The sequence below is a fragment of the Ascaphus truei genome, chromosome 3 (genome assembly GCF_040206685.1).
Source record: "Ascaphus truei isolate aAscTru1 chromosome 3, aAscTru1.hap1, whole genome shotgun sequence".
Classification (NCBI taxonomy): domain Eukaryota; kingdom Metazoa; phylum Chordata; class Amphibia; order Anura; family Ascaphidae; genus Ascaphus; species Ascaphus truei.
The window spans coordinates 429,555,368-429,572,999 of record NC_134485.1 but is presented as its reverse complement, the minus strand read 5'-3'; the positions used below and the strand labels follow the sequence as shown (position 1 = coordinate 429,572,999).

At 47.6% G+C, this 17,632-nt stretch overlaps 1 protein-coding gene across 7 annotated transcripts in view; it reads left to right on the top strand.

Annotated features, from left to right (window-relative positions):
* Positions 1-12,164, top strand: part of LOC142490511 (kinetochore protein NDC80 homolog) — a 72,961-nt gene extending 60,797 nt beyond the window's left edge. For all 7 annotated transcript variants that reach the window (XM_075592894.1, XM_075592892.1, XM_075592890.1 and 4 more), the window contains 4 exons: positions 532-731; positions 4,785-4,937; positions 7,329-7,427; positions 11,776-12,164. In XM_075592894.1, the coding sequence (XP_075449009.1) occupies positions 532-731; positions 4,785-4,937; positions 7,329-7,427; positions 11,776-11,880 (557 nt within the window). In that variant the 3' untranslated portion in view covers positions 11,881-12,164. The remainder of the gene's footprint in view (positions 1-531; positions 732-4,784; positions 4,938-7,328; positions 7,428-11,775) is intronic.
* The last annotated feature ends 5,468 nt before the right edge of the window (positions 12,165-17,632 follow it).

Below are 17,632 nucleotides of genomic sequence, written 5' to 3'. Positions count from 1 at the left end.
GTTTAATTATTTGGTATATCCCTGTATACCTTTTCTTTCTAAAATGAGTAATAAATTCCACATTGCAACTGCCCTTACTGTAAAGAACCCTTTCCTTTTGTTGCTGGTGAAATCTCCTTTGCTCCAACATTAAAAGGTGACCCTATGTCCTTTGTACTGCCCTTGGGATGAATAGTTCTTTTGAAAGCATCTTGTACTGTCAGAATATATTTGTAAATAGTTATCATCTTCATCTCTTTTCTAATGTAAATAAATCTAATTTAGCTAGCCTTTCCTTTATTATATTGGTGGCTCTTTAGTTCCATACTGTCTTTTCTAAGGAGTAGCGCCCAAAATTGTACTCCATATTCAAGGTGTGGTCTTACTAATGCTTTATAAAGGATCACAATTATGTTTACTTCCCTTCCATCCATTGCCTATTTAATGCAAGATAAGATCTTGTTTGCCTTTGCAGCTACTGCATGACTTTGGGCACTATTGCTAAGCCTACTGTCTACAAACACTCCTAAATCCTTCTCCATTCCAATACAGACCTTGAGCTAGAAGCACTAAAGCAAGGCAATGCTACACTGAAGAACATTGTCGATCACCAGCCCCATAGCCACATTGACATTGATGGAGTCGAGTATGAGAAATGGGAACTTCAGCAAGTCCTAGATAGGCTTGGGGAAGATCAGGAGAAGAGCCATGCTCACCTGTGGAACGAGGAGCTACAATATCCCAAAAATCAGGTACTCGAGGGCGTCGGGTATAATGCAGGGCAAACCTACTTACACGACTATACAGTGCTCTTTATATACAGTGGCGAGCGTTTGTGAACCCCTCAAGATTTTCACATATTTTAAACCTAAAATATTATAAGATCTTAATCCAAGTCCTAATAATAGATACAGATGAAACGACACAAAAACATGGTACTACATGATTTATTTATCCACAAATAATTCAATATCTGTGTGACAAAGTATGTGAACATTTAGATTTAGTACCTGGAGGCGCCCTCTTGAGCAGCGATGACTTCAACGCATTTCCTGTAACTACTGGTCAGTCTTTCACATCGGGTTTGAGGTATTTTGGTCCATTCCTCCTTACAGAACTGCTTCTACTCAGTGCCATTTGAGGGCTTCCTTGCATGGACCGCTCACTTCACTTCAGGCCCTGCCACAACATTTTGATGGAGTTTAGGTCTGGACTTGAACTAAGCCATTGTAAAATGCAGCATTTCTTCTGCAGCCATTCTTTTGTAGATCTGCTTGTATGTTTAAGATCATTGTTTTGCGCCATGATTCACTTTGCTTCAGCTCACGGACGGACGGCCTGACCTTCTCCTCTAGAATCTTTTGATACAATGCAGATTTCATGGTTGTCAATAATGGCAAACTGTCCAGGTCCTGAGGCAGCAAAGCAGCCCCAAACCATCACACTCCCACCCATAAGGCTTCTCATTGAGACCAAAAAGTTCTACCTTTTGACTCGTCTGTCCAGAGAACATTATTCCAGAAGTCTTGTGGATCATCTATGTCAGGCCTGCCCAACTCGTAAAGTGAGAAGGGCCGAACTGCTCCAAGGAAAAAAAATTTGGGCCGCACGGGTTAAATCATCATCATCATCATCATCATCATCATCATCTCTCCTCCAGGACCTCTCCATCATCATCATCCTCATCTATCTCTCATATCCCCATCTCTCCCCCTCACCCACACAATACCACCCTCCACATCAAAAACACAATACCCCCTCCACATCCCCCCAGCCCATTCCATGTCAGCAGCCCCCCCCCAAGTCAGCATCCCATGTCAGCATCCCCCCCATGTCTCTCTTCCCTCAATATAACACTCTCTCCCCCTCCCCTAAATCACACCATCTCCTCCTCCTCTCAATGACTCTCCCCTCCCCTCAATATGACACTCTCCCCCTCCCCTCAATATGACACACTCTCCCCCTCCCCTCAATATGACACTCTCCCCCTCCCCTCAATATGACACACTCTCCCCCTCCCCTCAATATAACACACTCTCCCCCTCCCCTCAATATAACACTCTCTCCCCCTCCCCTCAATATGACACTCTCTCTCCTCAATATGACACTCTCTCTCTCCCTCTCCTCAATATGACACTCTCTCCCCCCCTGCAACTCACATCATACACCCCCTGCACCTCACATCACTTCCCCCCCTGCACCTCACATGTCAACAGCCCCCCCTCACATGCCAGCAGCCCCCCTCACATGCCAGCAGCCCACCCCCCCTCACATGTCAGCAGCCCACCCCCCCTCACATGTCAGCAGCCCACCCCCCTCACATGTTAGCAGCCCACCCCCCTCACATGTCAGCAGCCCACCCCCCACCTCTGCACCAGCCCGTTTTACACACACACACACACACACACACACACACACACACACACACACACACACACACACACACACACACACACACACACACACACCTCTACCTCTTTTAGATCAGCACATCCTCTCCCCGGCACTAAGCCCCGCCCCCAGCATGCTCTGACCTCCCCGGCATCCTGCATCCTCCTCATGCTGCTTCTGCCCCCGCGCACTGCAAAACCCGGGGGCGGGGCGGTGGAGGAGGGTGGGGGCGGTGGAGGAGGGTGGGGGCGGTGGAGGAGGGGAGAGGGATGAATCGCCGCCATTTTTTTAAACTTTTTTTTTTTTTTTTAATTTATTTAATTAATTAACTGGCGACCGGCCGGAGTCACCGCGGGCCACACAGAGAGGCCAGGGGGGCCGCATGTGGCCCGCGGGCCGTATGTTGTGCAGCCCTGATCTATGTGCTCTTTTTGGTGAACTTCAGATGGGCAGCAGTGTTCTTTTTAGGGTGCAGTGGCTTCTTCCTGGCTATCCTTCCATGACCGCCATTCTTGTTCAGTCTTTTTCTGATAGTTGAGTCACGAACGCTCACATTAGCCAAGGCGGGAGTGGCCTGCAGATCCTTGGATGTTACTCTGGGGTTCTTTGTGACTTCCTGGATGATTTTCCAGTTTGTTCTTGGAGAGATTTTAATAGAATGACTGCTCCTGGGCAGAGTGACTGTGGTCTTTACCTTTCTCCATTTGTCCACCAATCCATCTGTCTGACAGTGGATGGGTGGAGCCCCAAATCCTTAGAAAGGGTTACAAAACCATTTCTAGACTGAGCATCAATAACTGCTTTTCCGAGGTCCTCAGATTTTTTTTTCTTTTTTTTTTCTTTCAACTTAAGTTTTATTAGGCTCGTCCATCATTTACATACAGAATATACTTTTATAATACAGGTTCATCATGCAAAGTATGTAACTCAATTTTGTGCAAGGGCCTACGATTACAGACAAACCGGGCAGACACACAGACATACATACAGTCCCCGGGATAGTGAGGGGGTGTGGATTTCTCCTACTGTGGCTCTGCCTCTGTTATGCTCCAGCTGGCTCTCTGCGTCTGAGGAGGCAGGGTACTCCCCTTATTTCGGTCCTGATTTACCTTCCGATCCTCAGATTTATTTTGATCGTGACAAAACATGTTTCCACACACCTGTATGGTAAAGACCAAACTCACAAAGTTTCTGATCTTTTTATATAGCGTGGGGCCTCCCAAATTCACCCCTGAACACCTACCTAATTTAAACACCCGATTCTAATTACCCCCTTTAATTTAGCCGACGCTTAATTGCTCCTTGTTTGTCTAATTCATACATCATTTTGTTTTAAAAAACAAACAAACATGGAATTGGTTAATATCCCTATTGGATATTTAAGAAAACACTGGATTTGATTCAAGAAGATGGTCATCATGGAAAAACGATGGAATTTCCGTAATTGTCTCCAGGGTTCACAAACATTTTTTTTTTTCTCGCCACTGTAGTCCGTCTAAAAGCAAGTGAGTAAGTCTCTGTTGTAAATACGATTTCACGATTAACTGAGCACATCTGTGTACAGTCTACTCTATGAACGTGTGTTAGAAAGATATGAGTTTCTTATGATAGGTGCTTTGGCCATTGCACGCAGAATGTTCACCCCTTTTTGCATTACATACAAGTATAAAATATTTCACTTTCAGATTCTCAGTCGAAATACTACAATATACACTTAATCCCACTGACCTTGTCATATCCATGGAAGGACATCAGCCATTTTTTGGGGGTGGGTGGGAAGAATGACTGACTATTTTGAAATATATAGGAAGGCGGGAATCGCCATGGAAAGGTTTTTGGATAGTCTACTTCAACAGGGATTTCCCTTTAAATATTTGGATACAAATATTCTTCATTTCATGTGCTGTTTTTGGTGCCCCAAAATAATGTTCTCTAGTTCTTAGCTACAGTGAATTTTAAAGCCCGCATGAGAAGACTGCACCTGTAACCCCCTTCCTTGCCAGTGAATTTGCAGGCCCCTGTAGCAATGATTTGGGTTAAGCTTCTAATGACGTAGAACGAGAGGTGGAGATGCACAGCGCAATAAACGTAATGCGGGATAACGTGCAGTTATATAAACTAGATTTATTGGCACATGGCAAAGTACAAAAGGGTAAAATCACTGACTCATTTGGCGCCCGGCTTGGCGCTTTATAAAAGATGTTACTTTTTACTTTATTTGAGGCTTTTCTCCCAATGGATACCACCTACTAAGGCCTAATACAGTAAGGGAATTAAACAAAATGCTTGGGATATACCTAGGGTAGGACAATGAGCAGACTGGGTGGGCCAAGTAGTTGTCCTCTGCCACCAAATTCTGTTTCCATAACTTCTCCTGGTTATTTTTAACGTCACGGTGTCCCCCACCCCCACAGGTTGAAGTCCAGCTAACCGAGCATCACAAGCTCACCCGCCGACCCGGACCAGCCCCTTTCTCGGCAGAGGGAGCTGCCAGGCAGGACTTCCAGATCCGACGTAACCTGCACGGTGCGCAGACTTGTATGATACAGTGCCAAGCTCAGATTGATGTAAGTATGAGAGCGGCATGGCCTTCCACGTCTGCACTGCGCATGCCACTGCTGTGATGTTTCACTCTGGGACAGTGTCTGGGAGCGGTGCGAAGATGATGGAGAAATGTTGGAGTGTGGCTGAGACTAAGCGGATGCGGCAATACATGTTTCATGGCCCAGATATTCAATGTGATGCTCAGACCTACAGATGTAGCCAGGCTTACTGTACCTGGCATGGCACCGTTCTCTCCCGTATATCCCGTCTCCCACACACATTGCACCATCCTTTTACAACTGCTCTAAAACGATAGACCCTCCTCTTTTTTTTTTTTTTTTTTTGGTGGGCGTATTGGCTTGCTGAGCACTCGTGACGTTGTACTGAGCACCCTTTTCAGACGGACGCACGATGAAATGTATTTAACAACTTATGCTACGTACGTGTCATGGAGTAGGATTCTGAATGGTAACTACATATATTTCTTGCAGCCGCAAAGCAGTACGGAGTCCCCATTTCTGAATAGTATTTGAATAAATTTGTAACTTTTTGTAGCGAGTTTTACAAAAAAAGTAAAAATATATTTACAAAGTAGCGCTGCCTGGAAGCTAGATGCGCTGTAGCAGCATGAAGTCATTAGAAGGGTTAATGATGTCCAATTAATGGAGAGACTCACCTCATTTCTGAATCATACCACAAGTAAGTTTGATAGGGTCTGGGATCCCTGGGATGTCGGATAGGGGGATGTCCTCATTAGGAAAGGGGTTTTGGGAGTGAGGAGTGTAGGATATGTTGTTTTTATATAATGTTGTATGCTATGCTATGCAATGTGAAAGTTGATGATTATAAGAATTCTGTAGCAAAATGGTTGTTCCCCCCCCCCCTCACTTTCTTTTTCTGTACCCTCTGCCTTTCCCATTTATATTTGAAAATCTTAATAAAAATATAAGTAATATATATATATATATATATATATGTGTATATATGCAAAGCGCATCAATAGCATGCAAATAAGTGAAATATACGTGAAAAACATTGATATAGAAGTAACAAAATGATATAACTGTATCCCATACAACCATTTTGGCCGTTTCTGAGGTGCTTCTCCAAGGAGAAGACCCTCCAGAAAATCTCAGGATCACAGGTGCAAATATCGGAGCGTGACTCCCAGGAACCACATGCAGGGTAGAAACACACACACACTGCAATTCTGTGTATTAAAGTGTGTAATCTGAGGTAGGAGGGTGGTGGATGCATTTACCGGTTAGCTGGATAAAGCAGGCATGCACTGAAACTGGGCAATCCACAGTTAGACTGTGGGAATATGACATCAAGCGAAGAAAATGGAAGCAGGCACACGGTCTTTCTGAAGATGCAATTTAATGTGCCACCAAAGGGTCCAACGTTTTGGCAAAAAATTACTTTATCAAGGAGAGGGCTACAGGATACACAACACACCACTATATATACACTGATAGGTACTCACCCCTCCATGATTACTGCTGCCATGCTCCTGGATGTCGACGCCCACATCGTGACGTCAGAACGCCAGCGCGACGTGGCGTGATGACGTCATGCACCCCCAGAGGGGCATCATGGGTACCTGCGAAGAGACAGCCTGGCGTTCTGACGTCACGATGTGGGCGTTGACATCCAGGAGCATGGCAGCAGTAATCATGGAGGGGTGAGTACCTATCAGTGTATATATAGTGGTGTGTTATGTGTATCCTGTAGCCCTCTCCTTGATAAAGGCAATTTTTGCCGAAACGTTGGACCCTTTTGTGGCACATTAAATTGCATCTTCAGAAAGACCGTGTGCCTGCTTCCATTTTCTTCGCTGATCTCCTTTGGGATGTCTGGACCTTCCTGGACACAGTGCACCGGCAGAGAAGTACCCCCCTCCAGCACCTATTAGCGGTGTGCATGCACTTCAATATATGACAATATGACATAAAGCCTCAGGACAGAATGGATATCCTACATCCAATGGGGCTGAAAGGGTATCCAGGACCACGTAAGGCTTGTGGGTATCTCGGCAATCCTCTCCAGTGCGTCTATAGAGGAGGATAATGGACTTGGTGCACATATTGCACCGGTTGGTGGCCCTTGACCACTGGAGTTGGCCACTCCCGGTGTAGCAAGCGAGACCGTTTCTTCCCCTTTCTCCAGAGTACTCCCACCAGACTGTTGGTCTCCAACTCCTATCCCACTCTCCTTTCTTGGCATTCCCATTCCAAGCTTAACTGGGCAGTGTAGAAACCAGTGCTGTCTTCAACTTGGCCAACCTTCTGCGTTAGTGTGTGTGGTGTATGTGGTGTGTGGTATGTGTGTGGTGTGTGTGTGTCGCCCTTATAACGTGTCCTACGTTTCAATTCAAGTAAAACCAATTTTTTTTGTTTTTTGTGCTTTATTAGGCTCTCGTGCACCAGGTTAACCAGCAAATTGACCAGATGGAGAGTGAAATCATTTCAACCACCAACCAGAAAACGGTTCTGGGGCACAAGATGGAAGAGGTGATTTAAAAAAAGATTTCTTAACCCTTGCAATGCCGAGGTCTAGACAATAACACTCTTCTCCCCTCCAGTAACAACGATGCTGAACTTCATACCGTACGGTGAGCGGCTTTACACTCCGTGGCGGAATTCCCATCAGGCCGAGTCGGCCAGAGTGGCAATTTTTGTTACGCTTTTCCGTGGCGGGCCCTATCCAGGACCATTGCGACATGACCACGCGGCGTCACGTGCCGTGTGACGACGCGTTGTCGTGTCTTATGCCGAGGAGGAGGGCAGCCTACAGGCGTCGGAGCAAAATCCGCCGATGTTTACACTTCCAAGCACACACACTCTCTCGTCTCCGTAGAAAATTGTAATATGGCCGTATTATCTGCAGAACAGGGAGAAGTAAAGGTCATCTACTGATAACATTGCTCATAAAGTTAATTGAGCTTAACCACATTGGTGCCACAGGGGCCTGTACAGTAAAGGCAACATCTCATAGCTCAGAAAAGCCCTTTTGCGAACGTATCCTGCAGTCCGGGCAAAAAGTCTGTCGTGAGGGGACAGCAGTTGGGTTGGTTTTTATTGAATTTTTGAAAACCCATAAAAAGTAGTACACACTCCACCTGCTATTACTTGTAAGTTGAACAATAAAAGGTGCAGATAAAGTATTTGAGATACTTTTTTTAAAAAAATGTAATGGCATATTTGTGTATTGCGATACATGGACTTACATTAACGTATTGGCTGGTGCCGTGAAACGGGATTCTCACCACAAACAGGACGTGACCGCGGGGCTGAGGTGGGGTTTGACAAAAACGCCAAACCTCCAGCCACGAGAGCGCGTCCGGAGTGTAGATTGGTAGCCAGGTCGGGGTTATAGAGGTCAGAGTGGTAGAAGGTACTTGTCGGGGTTGGCGAGTTGCGGATCGTTGGTAAGTTGGGTTCAGGAGTAGAGAAGTACGGAGTCCAGAAAAAGCCATGGTCAGACAAGACAGAGCTAGGAACAGTAGACACGGAGGCAGGAATTGCAGTAAACACTTCGCATTGAATGAAGTCTTATGCTCAGCCATCTTGTCAAGGTGCTCTCTGAGCATATATAGTGCCCTGGGCCAATAGAGAGGCTGCAAGGAAGGACTCACCAGTATCCCTCGCTAAGATAGGCAGAGTAGGAGTCGGCAATAGTTGTGTGAGTAATAAACCGAAGCCAGGAGCTGATTTTGGCGTGTGCGCGGTGCATGCCGGTGACGTCACCCTGAGGACATACAGCAAGTCTGCTGTAAGAGCTATGCAGGGAGACACAGAGAGGGGGGGCGCCGCGCTGTGCCGACAAACTCCTGCTCTCAAGAAAATTGAGATCAGGAGTCGCGACGGAGCGCTAGGCCATGCCCCCCGGCGGTTCAGCCAATGAGGGCGAACCTGCCGGGTGATGTCATGGACATGCCCCCATCCCTCCCCTGTCACGCCCCCCCCCTGTCTTCCCCCAGCAGCTCACTGCAGACCGGAGGACTCTGCTGCACGCGCCGCCTGCTTCGCAGAACCCGCGTGCAGCGGGGCCATAGCCTAAGAGCTGTGCCGTGAGACACAGAGAGAGGGACCGCTTCTCTCTGATCTTTCTGCTGTAAGAGCTGTGCGGGGAGGCACAGAGAGGGATGGCTTCTCTCTGATCTCTCTGCTGTAAGAGCTGTGCGGGAAGACAGAGAGAGGGACTGCTTCTCTCTGATCTCTCTTCTGTAAGAGCTGTGTGGGGAGACACAGAGAGGGGCCGCTTCTCTCTGCTCTCTGCTGTAAGAACTGTGCAGGGAGACACAGAGAGAGGGACTGCTTCTCTCTGATCTCTCTTCTGTAAGAACTGTGCAGGGAGACACAGAGAGAGGGACTGCTTCTCTCTGATCTCTCTTCTGTAAGAGCTGTGCGGGGAGACAGAGAGGGGCCGCTTCTCTCTGCTCTCTGCTGTAAGAGCTGTGCGGGGAGACACAGAGAGAGGGGCCGCTTCTCTCTGATCTCTCTGCTGTAAGAGCTGTGCAGGGAGACACAGAGAGAGGCACCGCTTCTCTCTGATCTCTCTGCTATAAGAGCTGTGTGGGGAGACAGAGAGAGAGGGCCGCTTCTCTCTGATCTCTCTGCTGTAAGAGCTGTGCGGGGAGACACAGAGAGAGGGAACGCTTCTCTCTGATCTCTCTGCTGTAAGAGCTGTGCGGGGAGACACAGAGAGAGGGGCCGCTTCTCTCTGATCTCTCTGCTGTAAGAGCTGTGCAGGGAGACACAGAGAGAGGCACCGCTTCTCTCTGATCTCTCTGCTATAAGAGCTGTGTGGGGAGACAGAGAGAGAGGGGCCGCTTCTCTCTGATCTCTCTGCTGTAAGAGCTGTGCGGGGAGACACAGAGAGAGGGAACGCTTCTCTGATCTCTCTGCTGTAAGAGCTGTGTGGGGAGACAGAGAGAGAGGGACCGCTTCTCTCTGATCTCTCTGCTGTAAGATCTGTGCGGGGAGACACAGAGAGAGGGGCCGCTTCCTTCTGATCTCTGCTGTAAGAGCTGTGCGGGGAGACACAGAGAGAGGGACCGCTTCTCTCTGCTGTAAGAGCTGTGCGGGGAGACAGAGAGAGGGACCGCTTCTCTCTGCTGTAAGAGCTGTGCGGGGAGACAGAGAGAGGGACCGCTTCTCTCTGCTGTAAGAGCTGTGCGGGGAGACACAGAGAGAGGGGTCGCTTCTCTCTGATCTCTCTGCTGTAAGAGCTGTGCGGGGAGACACAGAGAGAGGGACCGCTACTCTCTGATCTCTCTGCTGTAAGAGCTGTGCGTGGAGACACAGAGAGAGGGACCGCTTCTCTCTGATCTCTCTGCTGTAAGAGCTGTGCGGGGGAGACACAGAGAGAGGGACCGCTTCTCTCTGCTGTAAGAGCTGTGCGGGGAGACACAGAGAGGGGCTGCTTCTCTCTGATCTCTCTGCTGTAAGAGCTGTGCGGGGAGACACAGAGAGAGGGGCCGCTTCTCTCTGCTCTCTGCTTTACGTGTGCGGGGAGACACAGAGAGGGGGACCGCTTCTCTCTGATCTCTCTGCTGTAAGAGCTATGCGGGGAGACACAGAGAGAGGGACCGCTTCTCTCTGATCTCTCTGCTGTAAGAGCTGTGCGGGGAGACACAGAGAGAGGGACTGCTTCTCTCTGCTCTCTCTGCTGTAAGAGCTGTGCGGGGAGACACAGAGAGGGGGACCGCTTCTCTCTGCTCTCTCTGCTGTAAGAGCTGTGCGGGGAGACACAGAGAGGGGCCGCTTCTCTCTGATCTCTCTGCGCAGCTCTTTTAGACTGGAGGCGGCCTGGTAGGATTAACGCTGCGGGGGTCCCATTCAGAAGCAGGGACCCCCGCTGCATTAATCCCTTCAGGGCAGCAAGTATTACTGACCTGGGCACGGGGGAGCTGTGATCGGGACGCGGCCAGGCTCCGTTCGTCAGCACTTCTCCTCACTCCCACACCAGAAGTAAATCGCGCTAGATTTGTACACGTTTGCCAAGGTAACTATTGACCTCTGAAGTTTTCAGCGTTCATTATATTGGTAATTCCCAAACTGTGGTTGAGACTGTGTAACTTTATTTTTTTTTATACAAGCCGGGTCATTGAACAGAACAGGGACATCCGTCTCCAGTAATGTTTGTGAATAGGAGCACGTGTCAACTCATTGATATTCTGTGAGTTTCACTCCGTATCACCTCTGCTGGGTGGCTCTTCCACGAATCCACCACCTTTCTGTGACTTTCAGCGCATGACCTCTTGCATGACCTCTAGCAGGTGGACTTTGTTGAAACGGTGATATATTTGAACGTTTCTCCCAGATCTCCCTCTTCTCTCCTGAAAGATGCACGTGTAACTTCCTTTCGTCACAAGTCGTGTATTTAGTCGTAGATACATACTTACCACATAAGTAAACATGGGAAGGGTGTTGGCCCAGGGAGTAATCTGGTCGCCATTATTGGAGTTGGAAAGGAATTACTTTTTGAGACGGACTTGTGCACATTGGGGGAGGGAGACTTGACCAGCCTTCTGGCTTTACCCAAGAGTTCTGGAGTCTGCTGTTAATTCTAGGAAACTTGGCTCGTTTGGATAGTTGGGGTATCTGATTCCTGCGCCCACTGTATTTTCCAGTAGTCCATTCCATTCAAATATCCTTTCTTTCAGCCAGAATTGCCAAATCTTTCTGGCTTTTGTACTTGGAGGTGCACAATTGGGACTCCTGTCAAATCTACATTTTATTTGCCCATCAATTTCTTCCTGCAAATCCTCAAGATTTAGTCTTCTTTCTTGTTCGTCTTGTACCATGATGCCCAATCTTTTGGTTTTTACTCCCCCCTGTGTCTTCCGCTCCATAGAACCGTGTTGAGGAGTTCAGTGCGAAGCAGGCGGAAGATTTTGAAGCCCTTACAGAAGAGAATTTTTTGGAGGATTTGCAAGAGCTCTTGAGAAGTATGAAGTAAAATCCTTCCCCAGGACTGAGGCTACAAGGTGTGACCATTGCAGATTACCGAGCAGCTGCATCATCTCTCCTTCACATGGATGTGATTGGCTGGCCCTCACTTCTGCTCTGGTTCTCCTTCCCAATCCTCTGCTGGTCCCTGTGGGAGTGGAGTGGTTGTGGGCCCCCTACGTGCTGCAATTCTTACAACGGTGACGGTAAAGGGGGTTGAATTTAAAAAATGCACTTTTTGCACACGTTCTAACGGTACAATGTGTGTATCTATTTGGGATTAAATATTTTGTATTGCACACGTTCAATGTTTTAATATCTGTTATTTCAAATAACCATGCTTGTTCACCTGACCAGCATCTGCCGCCATCGTTAGATGATCTGAAATGGGGAATAACTTGTGCAGAGTTGCCCCTCCAACGGTATATGTTGTCGGCTAGAGGAACAATGTGTTGCAGGCCTCTGGGTGCAAGAGTTCAGATGTATACATGTTTTGAACTTTTGTCTCCTGACTAGGGGCACAGTCTTAGGTGCTGAGTGGGTGAAGATTTATGCGCAGACTGGGGACATCCTGTGAGGGAGCAGGGTCCTCACCTTTTTAAGCTCCCCTCCCTGTACTCCCTGGTCCATGTAATTAGTCTTCCTGATGGGCAGACACATTGGCGCATCTGCCTGGATTCAGATGGTGTTGGACAACTTCTTAGCCACTTCTTTACCAGCTTCTTCCCTTCTGGGGACCCTCCCACTTATACCCTGGTAGGGGTATATCCCCTGGCGAACACTTGCTAGACCCCAACAGGTGGAACCAAGAATGGGAGTTAATTCCTTGCTTGCCCAAGTGTCTCTGGTGCCGCGCTCACTCGACTGTGGGGGTTGCGACACCAGAAGATTATCACTGCGGGGAGGTCCTATTCAGAAGGATGACCCCAACCCCCCCCCTTCCCCCCTCCTCCCCTCCTCCTCCTGCAGCTTGATTGTGGAAGACCTTGTCCTGGCACCACAGACTTGGTACTTTGTCCACGGTGCAGAGGACAGTCTTGTTACATCTGTATACTGTACATCTCCATGATACGGTTCATACACATCTCCATGATATGGTTCATACACTGTACATACAATGTTAATGCTGCACACCACACAATAATCTAACAGATACTTGCTGTTACCGGTGCTCCTGGACCAGGGGAGTCCCTGTCAATGAAAAACTCCAGAATCAGCAAAAAAGGAGAAAGGTTCAGGGCACTACGGATGTCAAGAAAATGTATTAGATAAGCACAACGTTTCAACCAACAAGCGTGGTCTTTCTCAAGTGAAGATAGAAAATAAATCACATAATGTCCACTATTTATAGCCCCCAACCCAGGTGAAATTACTTAAAATGTTCCGGTTTCTCCCACAGGCGTCTCTCAGTCCATTGCGCATGCGCGCGCACATCCGGGTCCTCGTCGCTTCCGAGTGATGTCGTCATTTGGTCCACACTGCCTTCCGATTGGTCCTGTCATCCCTCTGTGTTTCTGCAGCAGGAGATCTCGGCACCACAGCCAAGCGCATGCGCGAGCGCACATCAGGGTCCCTCTTCCTTCGTAGTGACGTCATCCCGTAATAGAGTAGTCTCCGGTTGGCCCGTCTGTCCCACGATGTTCTATCATTCAATCTTCATGCCTGTTTTCAAGGGGATCCATATACCAAGTGTGTCCATATACACAATGTGCAGTAGAGACCCAATAAAGTCCTTCTTGTAATTTATCTTTGAGGGTAGTGGGCAGTGGAGATGTCGTGATACATAAGGGAGAGAAAAAAAACAAAATGAGAGTCCGGTATTAAAAAACTAAGTGATACTAATGCACTCCCCCCCAGTGTGGGGGAAGTGCGGGTGAGGGGAAACGCTAGGTGTTACACTATTCTCCAGCGTGACCACACTAAGATATATCAGCAAGAGATTACCAATATATTATCATTAGGTTTGGGGAGCTCATGGATCTCCGAGTCAGAACTGGACTTCTTGACAATGAGTAATCCACTGCGCCCGGTACTGTATTTATTACCAAAAATACATGAGTCTCCATAACCCACCCGGTAGGCCGATTTATATCAGCCACGAATTCCATAAACCAGCCCTTAGCTGTCTATGTTGACCAGTTTTTGCAACCCATTGTTATGGAGGGTCGAGCCTACATCAAAGACACATTTGACTTTCTTGACAAGATAAGAGCACTATCCTTGCAGGACAAAAAAATTCTTACTGGTGACCATGGATGTCAGCAGCTGATATACCATTATCCCTCACACGGAGGGTATTGAGGTAGTCAGGGATTTTCTTGAACGAAAACATACCACACAACCCCCTATTGATTTTATCATTTTGTTACTGCGCTTTGTGCTTCTCAAAAATTATTTCAAGTATGAAAACAATTATTACTTGCAAATTAATGTTGAAAACACGTTTTATTGAACACCGTAGCAAAATTAACGCCAAGAAAGAGGAGACTGCCCTTATCAGACACTGCACAGAATTTCACCATACAGTGTCGTCACTGAAACTGATGGGGATTGATCGGGTGCAAAAGACCTTTTCCGGTTCAGAGAAAGATACTGCCCCATTACAAAGGGAAGCATTTTGGACTTTTACGCTTGACACTGTACATCCTATGGGTCTTAATGACTATATCTCCCTAAACAGCTTCCTTAATATTAGATGAGATCAGTATGCAGATTTCTGATTTAATCATAGTAGGTGTAGGATGTGTGTGAGTTTCGTGTTCCCTACCATTTATGTTTTTGTGACGCTGCTGTTGCTGCTGACCTTCTCCTCATTTATGTCTCTCAAATTAACTAATTAATTACTTTTGTCTCTGTTCCCCTCACCTGCACTTCCCCCACACTGGGGGAGTGCATTAGTATCACTTGGTTTTTTAATACCGGACTCTCATTTTGGGTTTTTTTCTCTCCTCCCTTATGTACCACGACATCTCCACTGCCCACTACTCTCAAAGATAAATTACAAGAAGGACTTTATTGGGTCTCTACTGCACATTGTGTATATGGATACACTTGGTATATGGATCCCCTTGAAAACAGGCATGAAGATTGAATGATAGAACATTGTGGGACAGACGGGCCAACCGGAGACTACTCTATTACGGGATGACGTCACTACGAAGGAAGAGGGACCCTGATGTGCGCTCGCGCATGCGCTTGGATGTGGTGCCGAGATCTCCTACTGCAGAAACACAGAGTGATGACAGGACCAATCGGAAGGCAGCGTGGACCAAATGACGACATCACTCGGAAGCGACGAGGACCTGGATGTGCGCGCGCATGCGCAATGGACTGAGAGACGCCTGTGGGAGAAACCGGAACATTTTAAGTAATTTCACCTGGGTTGGGGGCTATAAATAGTGGACATTATGTGATTTATTTTCTATCTTCACTTGAGAAAGACCACGCTTGTTGGTTGAAACGTTGTGCTTATCTAATAAATTTTCTTGACATCCGTAGTGCCCTGAACCTTTCTCCTTTAATACACTGTACAGACATGTGCTTCTTTCCTTGACCCAGACCTGTCACCTCGCTGACAATCAGTCTCACTAGTGTATAGCATCAGTGCTCTCCTAGGCTGCAGTTGAGTCTTGTACTAGAAATCAGTCCTTTGCCATTAAAATGTCACATTTTGGTCCTTGGAGGTTATCTCTGCAGTAAAGCTTCAGGAGTAATTTTCTACCAGAGTGCTGCAACCTGACACAACACTAATACTGCATGTTATTCTGGCATAGTAGTGTGCACAGCTCTGTACATAGCGTATATAATGTTCACAGGACTCCATATAGAAAATAAAGTACACACAATGCGCACCAGGGATTATAAAAGTGTCATTTATTAATAAAAAATAAAAATATTACTGAGGGGATCCAACCCCACCTCAGTAGCAAAGGTGATACAACTAGGTACGGATCTTCATACGGTCACCGTGGACCCGCATTCGGCTTCAGTGTAGGTGTCCGTCTCCCCCTGCCAGTTTTAGACAGTCATTTGTAGGTGTGTTACTACACACTAGTCAGGACATTTGTTCCGTCTCTACTTCTTTCATTCTGTCTAATTTTTATTGTTTTTTATCGTGTGTTATGCTAATTATGGATTGAGATCATATGTTTGTATTCCATGGTGCATGTTTATTGAAACTGTACCTAGTTGTATCACCTTTGCTACTGAGGTGGGGTTGGATCCCCTCAGTAATATTTTTATTAATAAATTACACTTTTATAATCCCTGGTGCGCATTGTGTGTACTCTATTTTCTTGTCTTTTAGGGTGCCTCCCCCCCATTCCAGGGGAGGGGATCACCTTGATTTAGGAGCTGTTCAGGGAGACGCTCCACACACTTGCGGCAGGGGGATTTCCTTTAAACATACATCTGCAGCACGAGTGCTGAATACTCCACATTACCTGGACTCTATATAGAATATAGAAGTCATTCATCCACATGCAGGTTACAGTTCAAGCCAGATTAGCTACATTTTACACATCCACTCCTAAACTTGTATGTATACCCCCACAATATACATACCAACCCCCCCCCATACAAAAACCTTCCTCCCCTAAATACATACCCCCCACACCCCAAATACATACAAAACACACCCCCTAGCTCCTAAATACATACCAACCCCCCCCCCCCCAATACATATATTTAAAAAAAAAACAAATACATATAAAAATACACCTCCAACCCCCAAATACATATAAAAAAAACACTTACTTTGGGGATGGCCGGGCCCGGTGGCTGCAGGTCGGGGGCCTGGGTGCCGGCCCTCTCGTTGCCGCCGGGCCCCTGGCTCTCCCCCAGCTGCGGGCCTCCCTCACTGTTCTACGGCGAGCTTCTGATGCTGGCCTCTCATGCCAGTGCGTGCTGGAAGAGCCCAGATTACTTCCGGCACGTGCCATCAGAGGCACGGCGCATCAGAAGCTCGCCGTAGAACAGTGAGGGAGGCCTGCAGCTGGGGGAGAGCCGGGGCCTGGCGGCAACAAGACCGGCAGCTGGGCCCCCCCGCAGCCACCGGGCCTTGGACACTTGTCCCGGCTCTCCCCCTTGTCGGCAGCGCTGTCTACACCTCCCATATATCTCATCCCTAATACCTCGGGACACCCCTACTCGTCTCTTACACTCAACCCAAGGTTGCCTCCTCTGTGCACCTTTTACCTCTACAGCCCTCTCCCGTCTTAAACCTTTCTCACCAACTTCTCCGGACCTACGAAAAGCTCTTCTATTCAATATTCATCAAGCGCCTTCACTTTCCCCATTCAAAGCCCAACTGAAACCCCACCTCTTAAATAAAGCCGCTCATTACATTGTCTACATCTCTACTAGAAGCTCCAGATGTCCGTCACTGTACTTTGACTCGGCCTCCTATCTGTAAGCTCTTCGGGGCAGGGTGTCCCTTTCCCTTAGGTTATGGAGCGAGTATATGGTGTATGTGTCTGCATGGTGCATGTGGGCCTAGGTCAGTAAAGGTGAATATTATATATATTATTATTATTATTATTATTATTCTTGTTGCCTCCACTCTAGGTTTGACCCAGAGATTAAGGGTTTCGACCATGTATCTCCGGGCTCCGCGTTTACACAAGTAAACCTCCAAGTTCGCCGGCTGCGTCTCCCGGGGTCCTCCCGGTATCTTCCCCTGCACGTAATTCCTGTCAATGTGGCCGCATGGCGCCGCGTTGCCATGTCAACGGGAACGCTACGTGACGTCACAGCACAATGTG